Source organism: Sparassis crispa (genome assembly GCF_003851025.1).
Source record: "Sparassis crispa DNA, contig_000012F, whole genome shotgun sequence".
NCBI lineage: Eukaryota > Fungi > Basidiomycota > Agaricomycetes > Polyporales > Sparassidaceae > Sparassis > Sparassis crispa.
The window spans coordinates 49559-76473 of record NW_020939759.1 but is presented as its reverse complement, the minus strand read 5'-3'; the positions used below and the strand labels follow the sequence as shown (position 1 = coordinate 76473).

The 26915-nt window shown below is 46.6% G+C and overlaps 8 protein-coding genes across 8 annotated transcripts; 3 read left to right on the top strand and 5 right to left on the bottom strand.

Annotated features, from left to right (window-relative positions):
* Positions 1 to 6122: 6122 nt before the first annotated feature.
* On the top strand, positions 6123 to 6905 carry SCP_1300280 (hypothetical protein; the record flags this gene model as incomplete). The annotated part of the gene is made up of 3 exons (XM_027763326.1): positions 6123 to 6154; positions 6207 to 6603; positions 6657 to 6905. 3 exons carry the CDS (start codon positions 6123 to 6125, stop codon positions 6903 to 6905), a joined length of 678 nt encoding a protein of 225 aa, XP_027619127.1.
* An 862-nt stretch (positions 6906 to 7767) lies between these two features.
* On the top strand, positions 7768 to 9716 carry SCP_1300270 (hypothetical protein; the record flags this gene model as incomplete). Its single annotated transcript, XM_027763325.1, has 9 exons — positions 7768 to 7788; positions 7846 to 7899; positions 7971 to 8287; positions 8338 to 8746; positions 8807 to 8977; positions 9031 to 9068; positions 9123 to 9363; positions 9423 to 9485; positions 9549 to 9716. The coding sequence occupies 9 exons, from the start codon at positions 7768 to 7770 to the stop codon at positions 9714 to 9716; spliced, it is 1482 nt and encodes a 493-aa protein (XP_027619126.1).
* A 2246-nt stretch (positions 9717 to 11962) lies between these two features.
* SCP_1300260 (hypothetical protein) lies at positions 11963 to 16787 on the bottom strand (the record flags this gene model as incomplete). Its single annotated transcript, XM_027763324.1, has 18 exons — positions 11963 to 11987; positions 12038 to 12238; positions 12287 to 12363; positions 12417 to 12891; positions 12953 to 13029; positions 13096 to 13139; positions 13185 to 13298; positions 13357 to 13514; positions 13562 to 13741; positions 13804 to 14432; positions 14480 to 14646; positions 15737 to 15782; positions 15839 to 16002; positions 16067 to 16114; positions 16162 to 16429; positions 16477 to 16511; positions 16572 to 16619; positions 16667 to 16787. The coding sequence occupies 18 exons, from the start codon at positions 16785 to 16787 to the stop codon at positions 11963 to 11965; spliced, it is 2877 nt and encodes a 958-aa protein (XP_027619125.1).
* Positions 16788 to 17056: 269 nt separating this feature from the next.
* Positions 17057 to 17385, bottom strand: SCP_1300250 (hypothetical protein; the record flags this gene model as incomplete). Its single annotated transcript, XM_027763323.1, has 2 exons — positions 17057 to 17115; positions 17175 to 17385. 2 exons carry the CDS (start codon positions 17383 to 17385, stop codon positions 17057 to 17059), a joined length of 270 nt encoding a protein of 89 aa, XP_027619124.1.
* Positions 17386 to 18058: 673 nt separating this feature from the next.
* On the top strand, positions 18059 to 19733 carry SCP_1300240 (Aspartate--tRNA ligase, cytoplasmic; the record flags this gene model as incomplete). The annotated part of the gene is made up of 7 exons (XM_027763322.1): positions 18059 to 18090; positions 18197 to 18542; positions 18592 to 18751; positions 18831 to 19032; positions 19100 to 19226; positions 19278 to 19400; positions 19455 to 19733. 7 exons carry the CDS (start codon positions 18059 to 18061, stop codon positions 19731 to 19733), a joined length of 1269 nt encoding a protein of 422 aa, XP_027619123.1.
* Positions 19734 to 19809: 76 nt separating this feature from the next.
* Positions 19810 to 21189, bottom strand: SCP_1300230 (hypothetical protein; the record flags this gene model as incomplete). The annotated part of the gene is made up of 4 exons (XM_027763321.1): positions 19810 to 20094; positions 20151 to 20468; positions 20534 to 20979; positions 21036 to 21189. The coding sequence occupies 4 exons, from the start codon at positions 21187 to 21189 to the stop codon at positions 19810 to 19812; spliced, it is 1203 nt and encodes a 400-aa protein (XP_027619122.1).
* A 69-nt stretch (positions 21190 to 21258) lies between these two features.
* On the bottom strand, positions 21259 to 21870 carry SCP_1300220 (hypothetical protein; the record flags this gene model as incomplete). The annotated part of the gene is made up of 2 exons (XM_027763320.1): positions 21259 to 21743; positions 21804 to 21870. 2 exons carry the CDS (start codon positions 21868 to 21870, stop codon positions 21259 to 21261), a joined length of 552 nt encoding a protein of 183 aa, XP_027619121.1.
* A 1374-nt stretch (positions 21871 to 23244) lies between these two features.
* SCP_1300210 (hypothetical protein) lies at positions 23245 to 24485 on the bottom strand (the record flags this gene model as incomplete). The annotated part of the gene is made up of 3 exons (XM_027763319.1): positions 23245 to 23887; positions 23950 to 24190; positions 24242 to 24485. The coding sequence occupies 3 exons, from the start codon at positions 24483 to 24485 to the stop codon at positions 23245 to 23247; spliced, it is 1128 nt and encodes a 375-aa protein (XP_027619120.1).
* Between the last annotated feature and the right edge of the window lie 2430 nt (positions 24486 to 26915).

The window sequence follows — 26915 nt, the reverse complement described above, 5'->3', positions numbered from 1 at the left end:
GGACTCAAAAAAGGCTAAACAATAATATGCTCCCAGACCTCCTGGCCTCTGAAATCGCATTTTTCAGTGATCTCTCAGACTTCACCACTCTATATCTTAGTCTCTGAGTTGCATCTGACTCTTTTGCGACACTCTGCAAACTTTTGCGACTTTGCTCGACTTTGCTCGATACCTTACAACTTCTCTCCGAGATTTGACATTCTTTTATCACTCATACACCACTCTTGCATCTCCCCTCTGTCAGATACCACTTACTCGTTGTCCTTTGGTCTAGTCTGATACACCCTGGCTGATTTTCTTTTAAGTCCATACTTCCTCAACATCGCACCACCTCTCTGGTATGTTGCACCAACTCACTGATTTGTCATGCCAACTTATCGGTGTCGCTTGGCAGTCACACCCTCTTGTTTTGCAAATTCCATGTTCTTTTTCATCTGACCTTCCCCCTCAAGACTCCTACCTTCGTGCTGGACTGGAGATGCCATTTGAGTGTTCCATGTGGTTCAGGACAAGTAGCATATGTTTTCTTTCACTTTCTCTCTACTTTACCATTCATCTCCATCACCAATGTACATCGTTTACCTCTCCACTCACTTTACCTATTTTTCCATTGGTCCTAGACCATTGCGACTCTTTCCGATGTCAGGATCTATCATCTTACATTTCACGACTTCTGCATTTTCTCTTCCTTTTTCCCCCTCTATAAATACCTGCTGTATCTACATTGATTATCATTGAAGACCAGTAGGAGATTTCCCCCTTCACTTCAGATCACCGAGAAACTGTGTTTACTGTGATAGCGATATCGAACTGCGATATACCCCACTGCAACACTGCAATATAGCGAGACTGCATACTGCATTTAAAGACTGCAACTGTGACTGCGATAGCGATAGCGATAGTGAACTGTGATACTGCGATAGTGACATAGCAACATAGCGATCACTGCACATGAACACATTGAAAATGAGACTATTAGCAAATACTGGTCTAACCTCAATAAACCTAGAGTCCCCCGCGACCTCATCTACTCTCTTCTAAAACCTGATTTCAATCCTCCTGCTTATAAGACGTGCTCTGATCGCATGGCAGAGCTAGCAAAGGACTATCACAACACTCTGCAACTGTTGTAGCTCATACTCCACAGTATATAACTTTGGCCATAAGTTTCAGATGATACTCCAGTGCATACAGACTTCATTACAGAAGCAGTGCCAGCTGGTTGTTGATATGCGCACACCCAACACAAACACCTAAACTTTACTAAAACAAGAGGGATATGTTGTGTGAGAGAAGGATGATGCAACACTGTAAATGATGCAAGTGGGTCCCAGAACCTCCATCAAAGCCTAGGAGGACACAACCTGGAAAAGAACGAGGGCTTGCAATGAATACACGAAGTCGAGTGACAATCTACAATGAAGTCACAAAAGTCAGATATGAGGTACTAGAGTTGCAACGAGATGGCCAAACTCATAGGTGAAGATGAACTAAATTGCAATGGAAAGGAGAAGTATCTGAAATGAAATCGCTATGAGAAAACACAGTATTCACCATCTCAATGAAGTCGCAGTCGGTCTAATGCAAAAGTTAGTGCAAGACTAATGGGAGCAATCTTTCCAACTGTCACTGGTGAGTTGGCTACAGATGTCTCTGTGATATAAGCAGTGGTAATAGTAGCTTAATTCATGGCTAAGGATGATAATGAATAGCATATAAGCTGCAGTGCATGCTGTTTCATGGGTATCACCAAAGGAAAGGGCCTTTACTGGACTGTGGTTGGTGGAAATTTTATGCGCATACCAGTCGCATTCTCCCCATTTACCATCAGTACAAACTTGATTGACAGAAGATTGTCGAGTAATCGATTAAGCATGATGCCGTGCTTTCAAATGTCTTCCAGTGTAGAATCAGAAATAGCGACATTCACTTTGGGATATGAGCTCATTCAGCCAATATATACCCAAATGTCCATATAACTGAGGTGGAATATTTTGTGTAAATTTCCATAGAACTGAGTGTTGGCCAAGAATATAATATAGGATGGAGATATACCGTTGGCCAAGATCAGTAGGCTATATAGGCTGAGTCGCATATTTGGGAGTTAGCCAAGGGAGGCACAGTTTAAAGTCTATATAGGTTGTCGGGCATTTTGGGGTCGGCCGCCATTTCTCTATATAGATTGTAGCTGAAATAGTGCCATTGGCCAAGAGTCATAAAATTCCAATCCTATATAGAGTTTGCAGACAGTTGGGCTTGGTCAAGTGGACCTATATAGAATCTTTATGTAAATGTTCCACTCGGCCAAGGCACATGAAATTTCGATCCTATATAGCATTTCCTGAAATTTGGCTGTGGCCAAGGGTACCCTATATAGATTTTTGTGGAAATAATGCCTGCAGCCAAGGGTCAAGAAATTTGCATTCTATATAGGATTGTCTGAAATTTGGCCTCAGCTACAGATATCCTATATAGTTCTTGTGGAAATGGTGGCCTCGGTCAGGAGTCATCAAATTTCAACCTATATAGAGAGATCTGAATTTTGGCCTTGGCTGAATATACACTATATAGTTCTTGCGGAAATGTTGGCCTTGGCCGAAGATAGGAGAATTTCTATTCTATATAGGGTCTTCTAAACTATGGCATTGGTCGAGGATGCCCTATATAGGGTTTTTGAAAATAATTGTCTCAGCTGAGACTCTTGAAATTTGTATCCTGTATAGGATTCTCCCTTTGACTTCGGCCAAGTAGCATCTTTTATTTGTTTTGATCAGAAAGGGCAAAATTCTCTTCACACATAGGAGTTTTAAAGCTAGGGCCTTCACCAAGCGTATATGTACAGGTTTCATCACATGTGATGCCATCAGCTATAATGAGCCAGGTCAGACCACCTTCAGGGTTTGTGTAGTAGTAGTTGGGCAGTCCTTTGCTATCACATTCTAAGACCAATATCCTTCATATCAAATGACTTGTGGGGAGTGGGTCATTGCTTTACATGGCAGGAACGATTCCTGAGGTTCTGTGTTCCTGCCTTTCTCTCATCATCTAATTGTTCTCACATGCATTAATCAATTTGTATTACTCCTTAGTAGTTGATTACTTGTGAAGAGTGGTCCATTGCATTGCATAGCATGTTGTATTTTTATTCAGTATCTATTTAAAGGTTTCATCATTTGTATTCACTCAAAACAGTTACTTTAGGCAAAAATCTACTAACATTTGATGCTATACTAATAAGTGTAAAGAACTCCAGTCTTTCTTGTTAGCGTATTATTTTTTGAAGCTCTGAAACTCTGTTTTTATTTCAACTAGATTTATGTAAAAATTCATTTTACACAGATACTAAAAAGAAATAAAGTATTAGAATCACTTATAATATTATTTAGATACTCCAGGTATTATTAACAACTGCATTACAATGTTTTAGTATGCTATTTGTCTAATATTTCACTTAGAAATATTTAGTAACAGTTTTATAATAGTCCAGCATGTCATCTATATGTCTATATAAAAAAGTTACAAGAAAATGCTAGTGCTTTTTAACTAAAAGCATTAAAACAGTCTGTAATATTATTCAACAACTGGTATATTGCTTAGTAATATATAATAAGCTTCTAATAATATTATACTCTTGACTTACTTATAAGATGTCATATGATTGTAGTTTATAAAAATCTTATAATAGTATATAAGAGTGTGCAACACACTTTATAACAATAATATGTTATATTATCACATGAGTATTATATGTTTGCTATGTCACCTACCAACCTTATACCTACCATTTAATATTAGTTGATAATCTAGTATAATGTAAATAATAATTTATTTGTCGCTGTCTGATAATAGTCTAACATCTTGCTAAGTATCTCAGAGTAGGATTATCTAAAAAATGGCTTTAAAATAATATCACTCTGTTCTTTTATCAAAACTATTACTAAAAATTGTTAGTACACCTCTCCTAAAAATGACCTTCAAAATTACTTTAAAATGATACTACTATGTTGTGCTGCAAAAAGTACACAAAAACCTTACTAAAAAGTGACTAGTATGCATTCTAAAAGACTCAGTTGAAAAATGGCTTCAAAATAACGCTACTATATGAATTTATAAAATCTATATAAAAACATTACTAAAAAGTGATGAGTATGCATTCTAAAAGACTTGGCTGAAAAATGGCTTTAAAGTGATATTACTATGTTGTTTTGCAAAAAGTATACAAAAACATTACTAAAAAGTAGCTAGGATGCATTTTAAAAGATTCGGCTGAATAATGGCTTCAAAAGGATATTACTATGTCATTTTATATAATCTATATAAAAACATGACTAAAAAGTTATTAATATTCATTTTACAAGGATTAAAGAGCCTTACAGTGGTTTACAAATTCATCTACTGACTCTTAATACATAAGAATCACTACAAGAAATGATCCTAGAAACTGTTACAAATGCACCTACAAGAATTACTACAAGAAATGTTGACAACGTGCCTATATAAACCACTACAAAAAATGACACTAGAAACTGTTACAAATGTGCCTATAAGAATCACTACAAAAAATGACACTGGAAACTGTTACAAATGTGCCTGTAACAATGTATACAAGAAATTGTTATTGTATTCTCTACTAACTCCTAGTATGCCATTTAATAATGTTTAGTAAGTGTCCTATAATGTCCCACTATATATTGATAAGTTGTGTGGGTTGATAAGGGCCGTACTATTAAATAGTCTACAAAGTCGCCTACTGACTCTTGGTATATTCTCTAGTAACGTTCAGCAAGTCAACAACACCCTATGACACTGGGTCCTAATATATCCTATAGTATCAGTTTGTAATGAGCTTACAATAGTCAGAAATGTTACCTGGCATCACTTTGTAAGAATCTTCAGTAACCTTCAATAGTCTCTAGTAATCTCTTGTAAGTGTCCTAGTGAACATGTTTACAATGACCCTACAATAGTGAGATATGTCATCTAGTGTCACTTTGTAAGATGCTTACAATAGCCTACAAAGTGTTGTATTGACCCCTAGTATGTCTAGTAGTGTTTAGGAAGCCTGCTTCAATGCCTCATTATACCATTTCTTGAATTCTGTTACACTTTCTAGTATTAGTTTGTAAGGCACTACAATATTCTAATATGCCATCTAGTATGGATTTGTAAGGACTTTACAATGTCTTACAACACTGTCTAGTTATCTACAAGTCTAATGTCATGAAAGGGTCATGCCATAATTTTCCTGGTATTTCTGCGATTTTTCTGCATTTTATTCTGCATGTTTTGTCTTCAGCCACAAGCATGTTATGGCGGCCGTTATTGGACAAAAATGAAATGTTTGGGTTTGCATCGGCATTCACCGTGCATCATCGAGATTCACGCTCATTCATCGCCATTCATTGGTGTTCATAGGTGCGCATAACTCTGCATCATATATCACGCGTGCATTGCTGCTCACAGTTGTGCATTGTGCATGCATGCACAGGTATGCATTCCTGGGCCGGGTCCGGAAGCATGGAGTAATCAGGATGCACCTTGGTAGACATGCCAATTGGCATGTTCACTGTGTGCATCCTCATTCACATCATGCACTGTATGCACTGTATGCATCAAATGCACAGGCTGCATCCATAGTGTGCCAGAGAAGAGAGTACGTTGACGCTTTTGATTTCTACCACTACTGTTGAGTCTAACATGTCGACCGCTGCTGATGGACTTAAGCTACCAAAGCGAGATGATTGTGTGCACTCTAACTGCCAAGGCTGTGTTGTCTTTGTGGTCCTTATATCAGGACAACCCCCTCGATATGTATGCTCACGTACTCTCATGCTCTAGTGTATGCTTCTTATCACGTCATTCCAGGAAGCCAAGGATCCACAGGAGCTGTGCTCCGGATGTGATCACGGATGGATCTATCATACTGTTCGAGCTGTGGCCTCTGGTCATGGTGCTGCAGTGGAATTAGCAAAGGGCGGCTCATCGGAGACAGGCTGTGGTGGTTTCTTTTCGGTGCATGGTTCTTTTGGTCTACAACTTGTCTACCAAGGTTTATGCTTGATTAATAGTTGCAAGAGAGCTGGTCCGTAACCACTGTGTGTGAGTGTGGCATTGCATGGCGTATGCATCAAAGTCTAAGTACTCCCAAGGCAAGGTACGTCTTCTCTTCTTCTTATCACTCTGTTAATGCTAAAATCTTGGAGCAGGCGGAACCACGTCCATTCTGCTGTACACCGATTAGAGCATTCTCCAACTCTAGCACATAGTATGGCACGCGTTGCACGCATTCCCGTTCCTGCAGTGACCCTGCCTGTTTCCACGATACCTCCAATTGCTGCATATGCAGGCCTCCGTACAATGCATCCTGGCACGGCAAATGATCGTCGTGTCGAAAGTTATCAACGACACCAGCGTCCATCCTCTCGGGCTGCACGAGCCTCTGGGGAACTCAATGCTGCGACTGTACGCTGTGGCACATCTACCACTGTGACTCAGCGCTTTCGTGCTGCTGCGACCACTCAAAGCACCAGTGCAGGAGCTCCTCGTAGCACCGGGCAGGATGAAATGCATACGAGCTTTATGGTGGGGTTTCTGCCATTTGTGGTGAGCTTTTTGACTGCCTGCCTGTCAGGATAATTCTAATATTTGTGCAATAGCCCCGCGGATCTGTTTACTCTGCTCCGGATGAAGCATCTCCCGAATACAAGTGGGATGGAGATCAAGTTGCCGCTGTTCAGCGCACTCTTGGTCAAGCTAATTTGCTCTTCCAAATTGACTTTAGAGTGGTCGATGGTCCTGTCTGGGATGCCTTTGACCAGCAGATAATTGAGCATTGTGAGCTGTTTGAGATTACGCTTGCCCAGCGTTCTTCCGGAACTCCTCGTGCTCCTTCAACACTCGCATGACAGCTTATCACCCCAGGTGGACGACGAGGTCAAAAGAACTATCTGCCTTATCTTGACATGACCCCAACCAACTTCACACTTGCGAAGCTGAAGTCAGCTCCATTTGGCCAAACGATACCGAACCACTGTGAATATGGCCCTGAACTCATCTTATTTATCGGTGAGAGAGCACAATTACTGCATGCAATTTATTGAACTTATTGATTTGTACGATAGCACCAAGATATGGGAACCTCCGTAGTCCACTGGAACGTCTACTGGCTGAACATCCAGTTGACACTACAATTCAATTTTGCAATCGTCCGCATCGATGTTTTCCCTCACGTGTCATGTCCCTGGCGGGAAGTCGTGGTGATCCTGTTCAGTGCCGGGAGGACTGTGCACACGATTTGGTCTCCCAGTCTATGGCCTCAGTTCCTGACAGCCATGTTTCGCGAAGGGCTGTTCAGGATAATATTGATGACAACTCTATGTCTTCTTCTGACGAGAGTGTATGTCTACCACCTTAACTCGCACAAAGGTCTATTATGATTGACACAATCCCCATGCAGCTTCCTGATACCATTGATGGCATCATGGCATATGGTCAGAGGGTAAGGCTTGATCCTTCACAGAGTAACAGAAGTTGATCAGCGACAACTAGAATCACCACCGTAGGACAGCTGCAGACCAGAGAGGATCTGCTGTCATTGCGGAAGTTACACCTCAGCACCAGCTTCGGAGACGCACATGCTCACATGAGTCAGAGGTTCGTGCAATCCATTAATACAGTGGGTACAGTTAATCACAAGGCTTTTTCATTGTTGGACCACAGCAGTCACGTCCAAGTGCCCGTCGTCGCTTAGAACATGTCAATGCTGGTATGGATGTTATCAAAACAGAGGTAAGGGGCACCGTCCATTTATTGTAAGAGCACTCATCATAATAGTCTGTTGGACAGACATCTGACATTGGCCAACATCATGGACCTGCTTGCACAGGTGCATCTACTGAGGTGAGCAGCATCTAATCGGAATCGTTCCAAGGTGCTATGGAATATGCGGTAGAGGAATTGACTGTTTGCAGTTTATCAAGGTCTATCCGCCAATCTCTCGGGATTCTGTTCCATTTATTCCTGCTGAAGCAGAAGACATTGGGGAATGGCAGAATATTGTGCGCGCAAACTTGCCAATTAATATTGATGAGTCTACGGAAGTATTCATCCAAGCCTCCACAACATCTCTGGCGGCCAGGGCACTTCAGTTCCTGCTCTTATGGCACTTTGCGAGCCCACCAGCTCCTTATCATCAATTCGAAGCGGCCCTGGAGAGGGCTCTGCCAGGTGTGGTGTGCAGTTTTGTTCCACTTGCTGCTCTTCTGTCGTCCAAGCGAGTGTTTGAGGTGTAAGTCTATCACTATGCCCCTTATTATTGGCTCTGATCCATGCTGGTAGCAATGTTGGTGTGGGTGCAGCTCCCGAGAAAGCAGTACTTCGTGATGCCATCGCGCAAATGACATCTGAAGTGCGCTTTTGGGTGGAGAAGGGAGTATATAAGTCTCTTGTGTTCCACAGCTCCACAGACCATTTCAGGACTCGCGACTGTATCCTCAAAGCATATGGGTTCCTATGTCTAATGCATCTTGTCAACCTAGGTCAGGGGCCTGAACCTGTTTCTCCCTTTCTGCTTCAGGCAGTCATTGATGGCCACTCTAACATTCTCATCGATCGTGAATTCATACTTTCTCTTGATCCTGGCCAATTTGCTGTGCTTCAGCCTTGGTATGACTGGAATGGTACCTCCCCTTTGACGACCGACCCAAAAACAGACTTGGGTGCACTTCTGATAGAGGCTGATATTGTGGTGCGTCCAGTTCCTCTCTCGGAACAAGTGTGCTTGGATATTACTCATACGTTCTGTCAGATTGAAGCACTGAGCCTTGAGGGTATGGATGAAGCAGAGCGAAATGGGGTGGAGCGTACCCTTGTGTCGCGTGTCCTCTTGGGTCACATCGATCCCACGCATCACCCAGATTTGTTGGCATTTAGGGAGGGTCTTAACTTTCAACTACGTCCCGGTCAGGACATACGAAAGGTATGCTTACCAATGTTCTCTCTCATGCCTTGATGCTAATGTCTATGATGAAGACAATGGAGGGGCGTACCAAAGCCTTGCTTGGGGCCCTGTATAATCGTCGGGTGATCCATGTGAATGATGTAATTACTCACCTGGTATTTAGCAACGACAAGGAAGATCAACAGACCGAGGTGGAGCGACAACATGAGCTCAGGTTTGCAGAGCTACTAATACGATATTTGCATGGAAAAGGGCACCCTGACCATGAGTGGATACGCAGAGAAATTGTACCAGAAGATATGTATATGAAGGAGCACGAGAATGTGGTTCATCGTGTGCGCCTATTGCTCCAAGTTATGACGGGGTCAGACCTGCTGCCCCTGGGGGAACACTGGAAGCTGAAGGTTAGTACTTATCTCTTCCGTAGTCAAGATGACATTTTCTTACAGTTTCTCTTTGTCAGTTCTCATTTACCCATGCCTCGTCATATCAAGATGGAGGGGCACATCTGAATAATGCAGAGGAGGTATGCGCTGGCATTATTAATGTTGTCTTGTCCAGGCTGTTTACCTGACAATCCACTACGTAGATCACACCGATATTATATTCTGCGTGCTTCATGCAGGGCAAGGTCACGATGGATGTAGGTTTGCAGAACCTGTTACTTCAGGAGGTTGATGGGCCTGATCATGCTCTCTACTTTGACGCATGGATGCACGGGCCACTAATGGCGGGAGATGGTTTCAATAAAATATAATCTAGGGCACCTTACTATTGAAGCAGTTTGTCTCTGAGCGATTCAATAAATTGGATTATAGATATTCGTGACTTCACCATTACCTATCTTGAGCATCCATCGCGTTAAATGTCATGCATTCAATCATATTAATGGCATCACCAGCTAAACAAGTTGCAAACAACCAAGTCAGACATTTGAGTCCTATGCTACAGCCATATAATCATTATCCTTCCAGCCCATCTGATCCTCCTGCCAATGTTTTCCTTCAGCATCTGAATGGAGGACAAGAGAGGCCCTTTCTCCTCGGTAGTGAAGATTAAAGTGAGTGACATCTCCAGAATGAAATACCACCAGGTTCCCAGCACGAAGTGGGAAGACCAGACCAGGCTCTACCAAGCACAGGTCCCCACCAGTATGGTCACCAAGCACCAAAACTAAACATGCCTTCAAGTCCTTGACATCACGATGAACATGCGTAACAACGTTCACGTTAAGAACCATGCTAGTGAATGGATGACAGGGTGAGACCTCTCTGCCAGGAAGCACCTCAGCAAATATTTCAAGGCTTTTGTATACTTCTGGCAGCCGCTGATGAATCTCATAAAGTAAAAACATTCAGAGAAGCCGATATAACAAAGAAGAATGAAGCTCACTTTAGCTTGCATCCATTCACAAAACTCTTCAAAGACTTTACTCAGGCTATCGTACTCTTCCTCATGCTCCCACAATTCTTTGGAGAAGTACGGCGTGAATTGATGATGATTTGTGTGTCCACGCTCAACCTTGTATAGAAACAAAGGATGAATATTGGTAGGTGCATCGTCTCCCTGTGTTTCTATCATCAAATCAAGAACAATAAGGACAAATATCACTTCAGGGTACCCTTCCGACCTAGCTCTTAGCTTCAACATAATCTATATTGTGTAGTGGCTAAGAGCCTCTCAGGTGTCAGACAGACCATGGTACTAATACATGTCCCAGGGCATTATATGGGATTACCCAGGGCAAAGGCAGGGCAAAGGCTGGTCCAATGGCACAATTATCATATGGGATGTCCTATAGTACTAGGGCATTGATATTTATATCCCAGTATTACTGGTTGTCCCATGGGTACATAGGGATGTCCTACTATTAGTAAAAGATGTATTTTCAGGCTATTGTATGGTAGTTTTTTTATACTTTGTTCCACTATCATATTATTTAAGCCTTAATTATAAAAACAGTGACTATAGTGATATAAACAAGCACTTTATTTGCATATTATATAAGGTGGGATCTCCCATTTTAAGGACATCCTAAGATGTTATTTTAAGATTCACAGATATTTAGTCTCTTCTTTAGCCTGAAGTTTCTATTTAACTACTATAATTATCTAGAGATTTATACTAACAGTTGAATTACTAAGGTTTAAGAGTGACAGGTCCTTACAAGGGATATCCCATCACATAAAGGGACATCCCATAATACAAAGGTGTCATTCAGTGAATGCATTTCTGAGTGTGACTTGACTGAAGTCTTAGGTCAAATGCCTTTCTTTTTTCATTCAAATACAGTATATGATAGGAGACATGACAAGAATATATCTCCTTTGCTAGTATATTAGTAGACTGAGTTGTTCTATTTCTTGAGACACTTGGTGAAAGTTGTAGTATAGCTATGATACATACTATATGCCAAAGATTATATCATGTTAGTCTGAACATTATGTCAGAAAATGTAAAATTAATTTTGAAACACAAGAATAAACATTGTTGTTTGACCTGTCTTAGTTGTTATATGAGCTAATGAAGTTGTTGTACATGCTACCAATAGTAATATAGTCTTTATAACATTACAAATGCATACACAATACTTGATATGGGATATCCTGCTTTCTATAAATATTTCACCATATATAAAGTGCAAATAAGGCACTTATTTACAGTATTCTAGTCACTGTTTTTATAATTAGAGCTTATACAATATGATTGTAGAACAAAGTATAAAAAAACTACCATACAATAGCCTGAAAATACATCTTTTACTAATAGTGGGACATCCCTATGTACCCCTGGCACCATGGGACAACCAGTAATACTGGGATATAAATATCAATGCCCTAGTACTATAGGACATCCCATATGATAATTGTGCCATTGGACCAGCCTTTGCCCTGCCTTTGCCCTGGGTAATCCCATATAATGCCCTGGGACATGTATTAGTACCATGGTCTGTCTGACACCTGAGAGGCTCTTAGCCACTACACAATATAGATTATGTTGAAGCTAAGAGCTAGGTCGGAAGGGTACCCTGAAGTGCAAATATCAAAATGACTTACGCGGGTAATATGCTGAGCATACCTTGAAAAATGAATACAGGGAAACTGGTGTTGCCCTGTTGAAGCTGAGGAATCCATAGATTGAAGTTCATACTCTGGAGAACCGTCTGAAAAAATGACCGAGCGCAAACCACGCTCCAGGGTGTCCTTCATGTCTTGCGACATATCACTGGCTATGAAGGCCAATAGCTCACCCTCCTTAGAATTGAGACGAATCTCCTTACTATGTGGATGATCAGCCACTATTCCAAGATGAGTCGTGCAGACTTACCCCTCAAAGGCAGAGCGACTTAGATAAATATAGGAGTTCGCGAATTTGACACCGTCCTTGTTGTAATGCTCTTGAATCTGAGCCAAGATTAGTGAACGTGAGATGCAACATATGGTACTAGATCACATACACCCTCCTCAAAGTTTTCTAAGGTCTTGGCAACCCATGCATCACCTGCATAGTGTCGCTGCTCGTCCGTCCAAACTAATCGCTCCTTGGGATCAGTTTTGGGATAAGGAGCCTTTCTGTTCTTTTTGGCTTGAGGACGGAAATCAGTGTCAAATACCAAGTAGTTAGGTGAACTGGAATCAGGTGTATAGAACTTTTTGGATTGAGCGTCCACCATAAAAAGATCATCATTATTATCAGAGTTCTCGCAGACACCCATTGTGGTTGCGTGATGTTCATCGTCGGAATCATCCATAGGTGACGGTGCTCGAGTGGACGGTGGTCGAGTGGAACAAGTGGAGGATGCTGTCGTTAGGATGTTCTGCACCATCAGGTCTACGCCAGTTATGCCTTGCTCCAGCTCAGTTAAGGGAGAAGTCAAGGGTGTCATACAAGGCGCCCATGATTCTGAATGACGATCCACGGAGCGAAAAGTGCTGTGGATCGAATAGTATATCAGTAGAAAAGAAAACAGTGCAACATAGATGAAGGACGTACTTGGTTATGAACATACTAAAGAACTTGTCGGAGGATACAAAATCCCGGCAATCAATGTTGGATGACAGCCCACTGGCCTGAAGCCAATGAGACGAAAAGATGGTCGAGATGCGAAGAGGGATCTGAGCGCGCACATAGCTTACTAGAGGAATCAGTCGTCCAAGAATATGCTGGCCTATTAGAGTGTCTGCAGGAGTTTTAGCATTGTCGTGTCAATTAAGATACTACTTACCAGGATTTGGCCATCGCAAGCAATTGCACATGGTCCAGATGGTGGCCTGCTTGGTCCTGCCAATCTGAGAGTACATGCCATGCGCGGCGATGATCATAAGTAGATAGACCGACCCTGTGAGACAAATTTAACAAGTGTGGGGCGATGTAGAGTCTGAATATATTTAGCTCACCTGCACCTGCCAGAGCGGCAAACCGATGACCGAACGCGACCCATTCTGAGAACGTCTTCTCTTTGGGAGCATCAGGTTCTTCGGAAATGAGACTGTACACTTGTGCCATTGTCATCTTCCCGCCCTTCGCGACCTGCGTGTTTCGAGTTTTCTGTATGCTGCAATCACTCAGCAATAAGTTCCAAAGCATGGTTATATGACATACCTGTCTACCTTTGCCGCCAACTGAATCTTCGTCATCATCGATACAAACTCTGCACCAGACAAAACCTTCTCTGCACGACTGACCCGGCTCACCAGAGCCCACAGGGCATTGGTACGGAAAGCGCCATCGTGAGCATCCCATGATCGTCCTTCAACAAGGTCCTTCATTGATTCTACCCATCTAGAACTCAGGAGTAAGATCATTTCAAGTGAATTACTTTGTCCAGAAACATGCACACGTACATAGAGACCGACGGTGCTTGGAAATTACCATGAGCACCACTGATGAGGTCACAGAGGAATTTGGTGGCAGTCTTCCCTGGCCACCCATTCAATGCAGCTGGAAGGTCTGAAATACCCCACTTTGCCGGTGAGCCTTTAGGCAAATTGTCATGTCCTGCCGGGTCCCCAGGCTCCTCATCGTCATCATTCTTGTTTTCCTCTGCACCCTCCCCTGCGAATAGATCATGGTCCTCGAACATATCCTGCTCACCATGTTGGCCCTGTCGGTGGTTGCGCCGTTGACTAGGCTTGCGAGGATGTACCCCTCCATGTGGGCAATTATCTCTGGGAAGTGGGAGGGCGCCAGCCAAACGCCGTACAGCTTGAGCAAGTGGTTCCTCGATCGAGTCGTCCGAGCCATCTGAGTTGTCCGAGCGTTCAGACTGATCCACTTGATCTTGCTGAGCGACATTCTCAACGTCAGGAGGTCCATCAGCCTGAGGAGGTGGTGAGAGTCTGGGGCCTGGCTGAACAGGAGGTGAGTCTCGTCCTGGGCTGGGTGCACCCCGGATGGTGATTAAACCAAGGACAACTTCACCCTCATTTGACTCTTCCGTGATAGAAGGGAGGGCTGAAGAGCCTGCCGGTACCTACTGAAGAGGTCAGAGAATGTCAAATGAATAGCAGAGTACTCAACTGGTAAGGGGAGACTGTTCAATGGTCTAGCATGCATCGGGAACGGTGACTGTATGTGCGAAGATGAGGGAGTGGGATATACACCATCAGGAGGGAGTGAAGCCTTGTCCACATTTTCAAGAATAGCCATAATGTGAGGAGGGACATCCTTGCGAGTGCGGACATAGTCTAGAATAGCAAGCAGGTCAGAGTCAGAAATATTGAAGGCAGTCATGATGAGCTGCCAGGCTCAGAGGGTTCTCGCCGCAGAATCTGACAATGGAGACAATGTGATGAGGCCACCGACCATGAGCGAGCACATCCAATTCCCATGTAACCCGTCAGTACTTCACACAATATTGGCTCCCTCTTTTCAAGGACTAAATTCTCAAGTACATTAATTGAGATAAACAGACACATTTTACATAGGTAACTACAAGCAGAAGGAGCGGGAGCACGGGGCGGGCGGCGAGGCCGACGCTGCCCAGGCGGCACTGCACGCCTGCGCGGGGGAGCTGCTCGCGCTCTGGCGAGACCCTGTCCTAAGTGAGATTCTGAGATGGAAGCGGATCCGCGTCGACGACGGCCCGGGGTTGTGAGTCTCTCTGTGCTTCTTCCGTCGTGGACGCTGCGTGCTGACGGCTGCAGCTTCCTGGATGACCTGGAGCGCATCACCACACCACAGTACCTGCCCTCGAACGGTGCATGTTCGTCCGCCTGCGATGCCCTGCACGCTGACGGACCGTGCAGATGACGTGCTGAACGCGCGGCTGAAGACCTCGAGTACCAGTTCGAGATGGAGGCCGGCTCGGAGAGCGGGATGCAGTGGCAGATCATCGACATCGGCAGCTCACGTTCGCAGGTGAGTAGTGTCCGCGGGCCCGATCGACGTGCGCCGCATTCCCTTGCTGTGCGCGGTGGGCCCCGTTCGTGCACCGCCGTTCAATGCTGTTCATCACATCACCTTTTCCTTCGGTGCAGCGCCATGAGTGTTCCCCCTCCTCCTTCCCTCCCCGCACCGCACCTGACGCGTTATTCCCCCGGCGCAGTCTTCCCCCAGTGCGAAGACCTGGGTCCCGTTCTTCAATGACGGTGCATGCCCGCTCTCACGTCCTCATTGTAACCGCGGTTGCTGACCCCGCTCCGGTGCCCGCAGTCGACGGTAAGCTGCCCGCCCCAGTGTGTGCGCTTGCTGATCCACCGACGGCGGGCAGCGATCATCTTCCTCGTGCCGATCTCGTGCTTCGACCAGGTCCTCGCCGAGGACCGGAGTGTCAACCGCCTCGTGCGTGTCGCCCCTCCTCCTTCCCTTGCGCGCGGAAATCCTGCCGGATGACGGCGTTCAGCATGGTGCCCATTCCGGTGGTGGAGAACTACATACCCTCCAAGTGCTGCCGACATTCATGACCTGCGCCTGGCCACCCAACTTACCCTCCGTGCCGACCTCCTTCGCGACTCGGGTGACCTTGTCAGCAAAGACGCTCAAGCTTTCCGTCATGCCGTTCACAGTCACCTTCAAGTCGAGCATTTCGCCGCGCACATCGACTGTGATGCGCTTCATCAAGTCTCCACCGGCGATGGCCTTGGTCACCTCCACGATCGAGCGCACCTGGTTCGTCAAGTTCATCGCCATCAAGTTGACGTTGTCCGCCAACACCTACCGCACACCGTCAGTGAGCGTCGACGAGAGGAGGGGGAACACACCTTCCACATGCCCTGTACGTCCAGCACGGATGCCTGGCCATCCGTGCCGGACACCCATGATACCCTCGGTCCCGACCTCGAGCGATACGCGTGTGACCTCGCTCGCCAACGTCAACAAGCGGGCAACCATCTGATTCACGGTCATCTTCAAATCCAGCATCTCGCCCTGCACATCGACGTTGACCGACCGGCTCAGGTCCCCGTTCGCGACGGCCTTTGTGACCTCGGATATCGAGCGCACCTGGTCCGTCAAATTAGTCGCCATTTTCTACAATCAAATCGCGGTTGCACAGTTCAGCGTCGGTCCCGATGGACCGGGGGAGGCGGAGGGGACCAGTAAGCCAGGGAACCTGTCAAACAGGAGAACAAACAATATACATTGTCGTTCCTCGTCAAATCCGCCCACGTACCCTGCACGCCCTCGACGCGCGCCTGGACCCCCAACATACCCTGCGTACCTACCTCCAATGCGACGCGTGTGACCTCGGATGCGAACGCGCTCAACTGCTGTGCGCATCGACGTTGATCTGCTTGGACAAGTCACCCAACGTGACTGCCTTGGTGACCTTGGCGATGGACCGTACCTGGTTTGTCAAGTTCGCTGCGAGCTTGTTGACGATGCCCATGAGCTCGCGTCAGGTGCCTTCCACGTCGAGCACGAGTGCCTGACCACCCAGTTTGCTGCGAGCACATCAGTCTCAATGGGAACAAACACGATGCAGGACAGAGATGCGCGCACCCTTCCGTACCGACTTCCTGACTGACGCGAGTGACCTCCTTTGCGAATTGGCCCAGTTTGTCCACCTGAGGTGCGAGCGCGCTTGGTCACCTCCGCGCTCGAGCGCCCCCGGTTTGTCAAGTTCATCGCCATCAAGATGACGTTGTCCGCCAACACCTACAGCACGCCGTCAGCGAGCGTCGACGAGAGGAGGTGGAATACACCTTCCACATGCCCTGTACGTCCGTCAGTCATCTCCTCCTAACTGGTATCGCTGCAAGTGGCCAGACCCCACCTCTGGTAGCAACGACGCCACCACTGAAGCCGAACTTGAGTTGATGACGTCGGTGAGTTTGCATGCTGACGTCCGTCATCATGTGCAACTTCCGTGTGGCACCCTGTGCTGCCAGTCGGTGTCCTTCGTACATCGCGTCCTCGTCCGTTTTGAGTCCACACTGACTCTTCTTGTACAGAGATGGTTGGTGCACGGCGGACGTCGTAAGCATTGTGTAGCTGCACGAGCCACACACCCAGGACGCGCGCACTGTCGGAGAAGGTGACGGGCGGTATCTTTCGAGTGGGTGCGTCGCGTAATGTAGAATCAGCACGGCGGGGACGGTGTCGAGTGGCGAGGAATGGCAGCGTTACGCTCAAACGTCGAGGTGGGTGACAGCATGCAAGGTAGCAGTTTGCTACCATGTTGCAGTGCGCGTTTCGGCCAATTCTGCGCGCGAGGAGCTGGCGCGCGATGGCATCGGCCGTGGAGAGAGTGGCTGGATGTATAAATTAGCTCACAGCATTGCGAAAAGAGGCAGTGTCTACCGTGCAGAGACGTCGTTGTGGGAGAAGACATAGGCCGGCGTTTCCGTCCGATGGTAATGATGTCGCGCTGGCAGCCAATTTTGAGGAGGGAGGTGCCCGAGGTCGAGTCGCGCATTAATTGGCTGCTGTAGCACCGAGTGAGCTGTCGAATTTTGCGCGTGCATTAGTTTACATCGAGATTTGGATTGCCGATGAAAGACTTACTAGGAGGACAAGTGGCCCAGTGCATTGAGGCAGCGAAGGTGACCTCGATCTGTGCCGTGCCACCAACTTACCTTCGCTCAGAGCAGAAGGTAACAGGACAAGGTAGAAGGAGAAGGTCGAGTAGGTCGATCATGAGAGACGAAGCCAGCAAGGATGGCGACCGCAGTGGGCCAGGAGACAACGAGGTGATTGACCGCTGTCACGGTGATGCTCAATGTGTCACGGGTGGCAATACCAAGGGATGCATTTTCTGGAGCTCCAGAAAACGAACTCCCTTGGGTGACGTGGCAGCCATTTGGGCAAGTCGCGTCGATTGCCTTTCTACTTCTTTGACCTGCCCCAACTGCTCGCTCTCGAGCTCGCGCATCCCTCACCACCCGCTGTCCTCTGCCGCTGCATCCCCTCCCCCTCTAACTCTCGCCCATCGTCGCTGCCATTGCCTGCCGGCTTTCATGCACCGCCGCCGCCGCCCCGCGGTTCGCGTTCAACGCCTCGACCAGTCCAGTGCGCCTTTCACAATGATTTCCGCGTTGAGGATGCTACGTGCCCCGACGCTGAGATAGAGGTGAGCGATGACGTGCAGTATAAGCATGTTTTACTCTACACACGTCTGAACAACCGTGTCGTCGACTTGAGGGTCAGCCTTCCCAAATAATAATTGACACTCCATCTGAACCCCCTTGCAGATGCAAACGAACCAGGCCGTATTCAAGCTGCGGCATGCCATCAGCCACCTGTTCCACGAATACCTCGACGAGCGGGGCTTCACCGAGATCCACAGTCCCAAACTGCAGGGCACGGCGACGGTATCCGGTGCGACGGTCTTCGAGGTGGGAGACTTCAAAGGTACGCGCCCCGCTGCCCTACTCTCACCCTCCGACAGCCGGCCTACACCAATCTCCGCTTCTCTCTTGCCTGTCCACAGGTATGGCCTTCCTCGCGCAATGGCCGCAGCTCATGAAGCAGATGGCGATCGCGGCAGACTTCGAGCGTGTGTACAAAATCGGGCCCATCTGCCGCACGGAGGACTCGAACACGCACCGGCACATGATCGAATTCACCGGACTCGATCTCGAGATGGCCATCCAGGAGCACTATCACAAGGTCATGGAGATGCTCGACAGGCTGTTAATCTACATGTTCTCTGCACTGCGCCATCGGTATGCGCCCGAGGTCGCGGCGGTCCACCGGCAGATCCTCGCGGAGGGAGTTCAAGTGGCGCGAGGGCCCTGAGGGCATGCTCAGGCTCTCGTTCAAGGAGGCGGTCGACCTCTTGGTGGAGGACGGTGTACCAAGAGACGCGTTGGACGATATCAAGTGTGTTGTGTTTCGGGTCGCGGCTGAACTTAGCTAACCTGTCTACACTTTCCAGCACCAAATTGAGAAGCGCCTGGGAAGGATCGTCCGCGCGAAGTACGACACCGACTACTACATCATAGTTAAATTCTCCATGGCACTCCGGCCCTTCTATATCATGCCTGACCCCGACGACCCGGTATGCTTTTCTCCTTCTCACCTTTTCACCGCCCAGCTAAACTGACGTGCCCAGACGCTCTCAAACTCGTACGACTTCTTCATACGCGGGGAGGAGATCCTCTCCGGGGCACAGCGGATCCACGACGTGACACTGCTCGCGGAGAAGATGCGCTCGAGGGGCCTCGACCCCGCATCGATAAGCTACTACCTCTACGCATTCAAGATGGGCTGCTCGCCAAATGTCGGTGGCAGCATCGGCCTCGAGTGCATGCTCATGCTCTTCCTCAGGCTCAACAACATCCGCTGCACGTCGCTCTTCCCGAGGGACAGCGGCTCGACCCGTAGACAGTAGATGACCTCGGCGCAGACAATCACTTCTGCGTGCCCGAAAAAGTAATGTCTATTGCATCATGCACTGTGCGAGTGCATTACAATTCAAGTTGTGTAAGCTTGATACTAGGCAGCCTAATGGCATTCTTTTTTAAATACGCGTTAATGCGTTTGTGCAGGACTGCTGCCTTCATCCCTGCAGCAGTCTGTTCATGGAATCCCCAACCATTCAGCACCTCGTCTGCCCCATGGCCACCTGGCTGACCTATGAATTGAACCCATGCAAATAGCTCTTCATCATTTTGCGGAGAGTTGTCTGGCCCCGACTGAGACTGCTGCCATAACCGTCTATGTGCTTGGATCCACGCGCGGAACTGTAAAACCTAATCCAAAACACTGCATCAGTCCTGTCATATTAGCGCCAGTTTCTCGAGCGCACCTTCACCGCTTGACCTCGAATATTCCTCTCTGATGATGGTGCCACCCCAGGTGCCCAATCAACTACATCAGACCATGTAATTGAACCACCCTCACTTGTCTGTGCTCCCTCCTTGTGACCTGGCACCACGCCCAGGCCTTTTGCAATCCTTGCGAGAATAAGGGTTTGCTGGGTCTGCTTGTATGCAGTTCCAAATATTTCAGATCGATCCAATGCCTGTAACTGGACTGAGGCATCAGGGTACAACTTAGACAAGAAATTGTCAATGTGCACAGGAGGTGTCGCTGCAAGTCCACTTTGGCCAGGGGATGCTGCAGTCTGGACAAAATGAAAATATGCAAATGAGGGCTCAGCAATAGATCCGTCTGAACACGAGCACCCACTTGGTTATTAAAAATATAGAGCACAAAGATAGGAGTACCCCGAGAGATGCGCTGCTTTTCACACAGCTCTCTGTAATCTGTTGAGCCTGGGTCCACAGGGTTGAGTGTGCTTTCATTGTCATGAACCGCTTCCTTGAGAGGTGCGTACTCCTGGTATCCTGTCAGAGGACTGTCGTAGTCCTCATGAGACATAGGTATTGGAGTGCCGGACGAGGCCACCCAATACGTAACATTAGTTGAATCCAGGATCGAGCGCAGCATATTGGTGATTCGATAACCATTCAGCTGAGGCCTCACCGGCAGCAAGGTCTGAAAGATATCGTGCAGAGTTGGTGGTGTTTGCAATACCCGGCAAGACTTGATGAATGTGGACCAAGTCTTCTGAGGCATCTTCTTATCGCTAGGATCCACGTATCGCATGCTAATGTAGAGTGCAACTTCGACATCTAGAGTGTCTGTTTTAATTTCAATGTAGCATTGACAATGACGTAGTCCAACTTACCAGGTGTTTCTATCGGCATGACACTTTGACTTCTCGCTCTAGCGGAGCCACTATCGTCCACTGACTGACCACCATGCTGTAATGGCACAGACCCGCTCGCACCCTCGTTTGTATTCGTCTGTGAAAGTAGGTCCAAAAAATCCAAACTTGCCATAGTGGGTGCGGAGTCCCCTTGAAACCCCATGCGTGGAACTTTTCCAACTCGTGGTACATGCAATTTTGGTCAAACTGCCAACAGGTTCCTTGCAACCACTTGTGGAATTTTGAATGTAGGTTGCACTGAAACAGGTCCTGCTTTGTCTGTTGCATCAATGATGTCAATATTGGCAGACATATCAGAGAAGCATGCAGTCTCACTGAAACTGGCAGCGATGAGGCCAGAGGATGAACGTTGATCAGTGGCCTTGGCCAGTGTACTCCCAGTCTGCTCGACAGAAGCAGGGACAGAAGCAGGCAGGAAGGGTGGCCCATGGTAGTTTACAGAGGTAGCTGTCCAATGCAAGTCACTGGTGAGTGTCGATGCGATGTTCTCAATTGCCGCAGGATTATTGAAAACCTTGGGATCTAGTGAAGGATCGACATCTGGGCGATGGCCCACAGGCAACAAAGATGACTCTATCGCGCCCGTAAATAACTCCAAATCCATGAAGGCGAGTGAATCACCCTGCTCAAAGGCCATTAGAAAAGGATTCTGTTCACTTTCAGAGGCTAGAGAACAATACTCTTGGTCAGCATATGTTAGCATCATATTGGCATGAATCAACGTACTGACAGAGAAATGATCATGCATATCATCGGGTAGTATGTTACTTGCATGCGACCCATCGGATGTCATGTCTGTGTACAGATTGGGAGGAAATGTCCAGGTAGTCATCCTGGTGGCTGAGTTGGGATTCAACTGCTGCGCATCATCTAACCACATCGCTGTCCGCATATGCAAGACATCTATAATGCCTAGTATAAGGTTCACTTGAATCTCAAACTGTCATTGGGAAGGGACCAATCACCATACGCACCTGCCAATTGGCTATTCAGTCCTGTGTCAATGCTCTGCATCTGTTCTGATTCATCTGTGGTTTCTATGGGCAGTGATAAGTAAAACGTCGCAACATGTCATGTAAGACTAACCAGATTGACCAAAAACTATAGGCTCAGAGGGTGGCCGACTATCATCCAACCCACTTTGACTTGCCGGCGGTGAGCCTTCATAACTTCTCTCATCATCCAGTGTGGATGACCTTTGCGATGGGCAAGCGGGAGTTGGGATTTTGGTCACTGTGCTAAGAGACCCCTCCACCCGTGACATATTAACAAGTTCCACATCTGACTCCATATCTACAAAGACAATGAGACAGAATAAGACTAAGGTCAAGGCAATATTAACCTTCTGTTAAGGGAGAGCTTGCTGTGATCACAAGGTTCACATTCTTTTCTGCATGAGGCTCAGGATATTAGTACACCGTACATAAAGAGGCAGGTGGATAATCATCAAAAAATTATGATAACATACCTGATGAATTTTCATCTACTCCAGGTTCCAAGGCCTCCCCACTAGATTGTCCAGCAAGTCCAACATTGACGCGGGAGGCTCTTGTTTGCCTTTGCCTTATCACAGCTAGCGAGCAGGAAAAAAAAAGGGATAAGTGCAGCACTTAATGAGGATTCCTATAATGAGGAGAAATCGACCTCACCTCCACCTTGTCGCACTGTAGCAGCGCCAGCCTGGAGCACTTGCTCACGGTGAGCAGCTTGCTCACCTCTATCTAAACAATGCTGAGGGGCCTTAGCTTGTGTTCGACCTCGCGCACTGGCACTGCGTGCCATTACCCGTTGAACAAAGTGCCAGAAAAAGAGGGAAGAGTAGTATGGGCAGATAAAAGAGTGAAGATGTTACGGGACCAACTGAGTGGCGGTGCCGAGGCCTGAGTAAAATATGCGGCATCAGTTCAATCGCTGATTCCAATAAAAGGATACTCTTCTATTCATGGTGAGTATAGCAGACAGGAATATAGAATATAAACCATCGTCCAAACATATTTGGTGAATCGAGAACACTTGTATTCTCTGAAGGAAGCACCAATGAACTTACTATACTCAGACCGGATGATTGACAGACAACCTCATGTCGATGTGTCAATCTGGGCCATCCCATGTTTTAGTCGGTGTGGTGCACGAATCACCAAGTGATAATGATATATAGCAGTAGTGTCTAATCAACACTATGGCCCACAGGATCCCCACGACCTATAGCCTCACACAAACCAACCGCTCTCTCCCAAATTGAGCGCTGAACGATCATACTGCGTGAGCTAAGGTCAAACTCGTCGGCCAGGATTGCATCCAGGACGTGAACCTCCTCAGCAGTGAATGGACAGTTTGGCTCATCGCATACCACTTGTGCAAGGCGGGAAGGTGCTGAGCTTGGAGTGAAGGTGGTGCTGTCGCGTGCATTGTGCTCATAAAAGTGAGACATGAGCCGATCATCTCTGTAACTGCTCCAGTCAATACCAAACTCATCCAATGATTCACCGGCGAGATCCTCTGTGGGAGTCAGAAACTGCTCCAGACCGCGCGGGCCTTCTTCTATCATCCCGAACATGAATAAATCACGAGGACTGCGTGCACGGGAGCCCTGCAATGAAATTCGGTGTGCGTTCCAAGCCTGTGCCCATTCAAGTGCGTCATCATTGATTGCACGAAGAAAGAGATGGTGTAGTAACCACACATGATCGGGATTGTGAGCGTCCCAGCCACAGTGTAGCTCCAGCTGGTAGAAGAAGACCAGCCACTTCTCGCCATATCCTGATGTCACATCAACCCATAGGCGTTCAATGCGGGTGTTATGGACACTTCTGGAGTTGAGACGATAAATGCATCAGTGTTGGTACATTCTGAAAACACAGAAATGACGCACCGGCCCCAGATATATGAGCCTCTGTCCAATCCCTTGCAGTCCTCCATCCACTGCGCTACTCCAAGATTCTCCGTACCATGGTCACCACGGACACGACTGGGCACCCCATAGCGATCCATCGCATCCAGAAATAAATTGAGTACAGTTGAAGCACGATTATTGTTGTGCACTCGTATGCCAATGACAAAGCGTGAGTAGCCATCAATGAAGCAGTGTGTGATGAGCTTGAAGTGTATGAGACCTGGGCAGACTTTAGTTTGTATGGCAACAACCAGAAGACAGTGATACATACCATGTTGGCCATCATGATGCACCAGTGACAGTGGCCCAGGTACAGAGTACTTACGTCGAACCAGGGGACGACGTGATCCAAAAATTGCTGGTGCGCCATGTACATGGGCATACGAATCCTCAACGCAGTTACGTGGTACATTATGGCCTTGAGACTTGAGATGGCCATCAATCATTTTCCTTCCAAACTCTGGAAACACCTGCAGGATGTCACCGACAGCTCGATCTAACTGTACATCGGACATTGTCGATGTAGGGGCAGAGCTTGAGTGGTATTCATGTGATAGTGAACCGTCTGCAGCCTGAACCTCTGTATACACAGGAAAGCCTGGAACAGTCAGCTCATTCTCGAGAGCACGACGGCGAACAGTCCGTGAACAGCAATGGAAGAAGTTGCCCAGTTCTGTGTTCTTTCTGAGATCCATCGCAAACTTGAGGAATGTGGGGTCAATGAGGATCTTTGGTCGGCCACACCTGCCCGTGTGAACTTTTTGGACAACAATGAGAGAAGGACGGTCAGGAGGATCAGATGAGAGGTGTGAAGCAGTGTCTAAGTCAGCGATGATGGCAGTGATGTTGAATTGAAGCTGAGTATATTCAGCAGGAGGGAGTACAGTGCAGTGCTAGACAGATCAAAATTTAACACTAAGACTGTAGAAGGCACGTAAACTGACCACTTCAGCTGCAGATGCCAGTACAAGAGCCTCAGAACGTACATGGCTCAAGCGCTGTACATCGCCCACCTGCGTTCTAAGAGCAACATTCACCCGGTCATGGAGGGTGTAATAAGCCCGGCGGATATTGTGCAGCCGATCTGTCATATGTTATTGAAGCCTTAGAGTATCCACACACCAGATGGGGAATAAAGACAGGAGTTCAGGGCTGAGGAATGACTGGAACGAAGCTACCACACTGCAACAGGCTCAGGACTGTGGGTGTACATTATGCAGAGGAGTGCAGGACAATGCATGCATCGTCAACTACAAGCGACGAGATTAAAGCTGTGCAGCAATGCACAGCAATGCATGCACAAACAGATGACAATGCACAACACATATATTGCAGAGACCAACAGTGCATGCACCATTGTGCATGCACGATGCATGAGGTGAATGCGCATGCAAGGTCACGTGCTCAATGCACAGGAATGAACACCGATGCATAAGTACAAAACAAGGTCCTGACACCTGAAATTTCATTTTTGTCCAGTAACGGCCGCCATAGCATGTGCACATCACATGCACTGCAGATCACGTTTTGCACCGTATGAAACGTGACTTGGGTCGCACGTGACACTACCGGCTTCAAGCACTTGTTACCACACTTGTAGCCAAACTTGCCAGGCCTGTAGTTCAGTCAATTCTCCTCGGATCTGGATAAACCAAGTGGCCATTCTGACCGGATTTTCAAGCTTAATCTGATGGTGTTACTCTTAAAACATAATAATCACTTTCTGGAGTGCTACAATCCATTTCCTTAATTTTCTCTCACTTCTGCTTGTTTCTTCAACGTGCACTTTTTTGCACTTCAGACTGAGCATTCTAATCCAAAACTAAGATATCTCAGCCACAAATTTACTTGGTTTAAAAAGGCATTATGCTCCATTTCCTTCACAGAGTTCAATGGTACTGCTTTTCATGCATTGAAATTAGTATGTGCTTCTATAATTTCACTAATTATGATGCATTGATTCTCTGTGGCTGCTGTGGCACTTCTATTGCTCACTATTTGTGTAAGTCACATTGGTTTTCACTACAATCACTTTGAAAGACCGACTGTATGCAAGATGTAGTACAGTAACAACAGGCACTACAAAGTTTGTAGTTAAACCCTAGACCTAACCCAGGACTAGGTGTAGCTCATGCATACAAATTTGTATTGAAAAGTTGTTCTCATGCATAGGGGCCATTTGATCTGTCCCTCAGAATTTTGGCAGAAGCCCTATCCCAAGAATGATTTCTTCATACCTCAGAAATCGTAATTGTAACTTCAATGACTCCTGACTTTCCCAATTTGGGCAAGTGTATTTTGAGGTTAGAAATCTCAGAAAAAGACAGAAAAAAGCGGAAAAATTAGAGGCATGGTCTAGATAATCATGGGTACCTTTAGTAAGTCAATTTCCAAATTAGAAAACTGACTAAGCAGGCCTTCTAGTGCTACTTAGGTCTCTTTTTTGGTTTTAATTCAATAATAATGGTTACAATGCATTAAACTCATACAACATGTATAAAACATAATTTTAATGTTCCCTGAGATAGAGCTATTATCTATTATCTAATCTAAAGTGCTGCAGTCATGCATCTGTTGATGGTTATTTGTACAAGTCGCGCTGGTTTTCAATACAACAGTTTTGAATGTTCATCTATACTCAACTTGTAGTTGGGCAAGAGGAGCCATTAGAATGTTTGTAGCTAAGTTCTATCTCTAGGATTTTCCCACAGTTTGGGGAAAAGTTCATCACGGTTCAGATCAGCCTCCAAAGGCCCACTGCTTATAAGAATGATTCTCTTCGTACATCAGAAATCGTAATTCAGAGCCACTGAATTTAATCTAAATACATATGATCAAAGTTTTGACACTATGTTGAGCATATGAAGATGATGACCTTTTGTTGCCTCTGAACCTTCCAAGTCAAAGACAACATCCAGCCGATTTAGAAACTCGCTGCGGTCAAT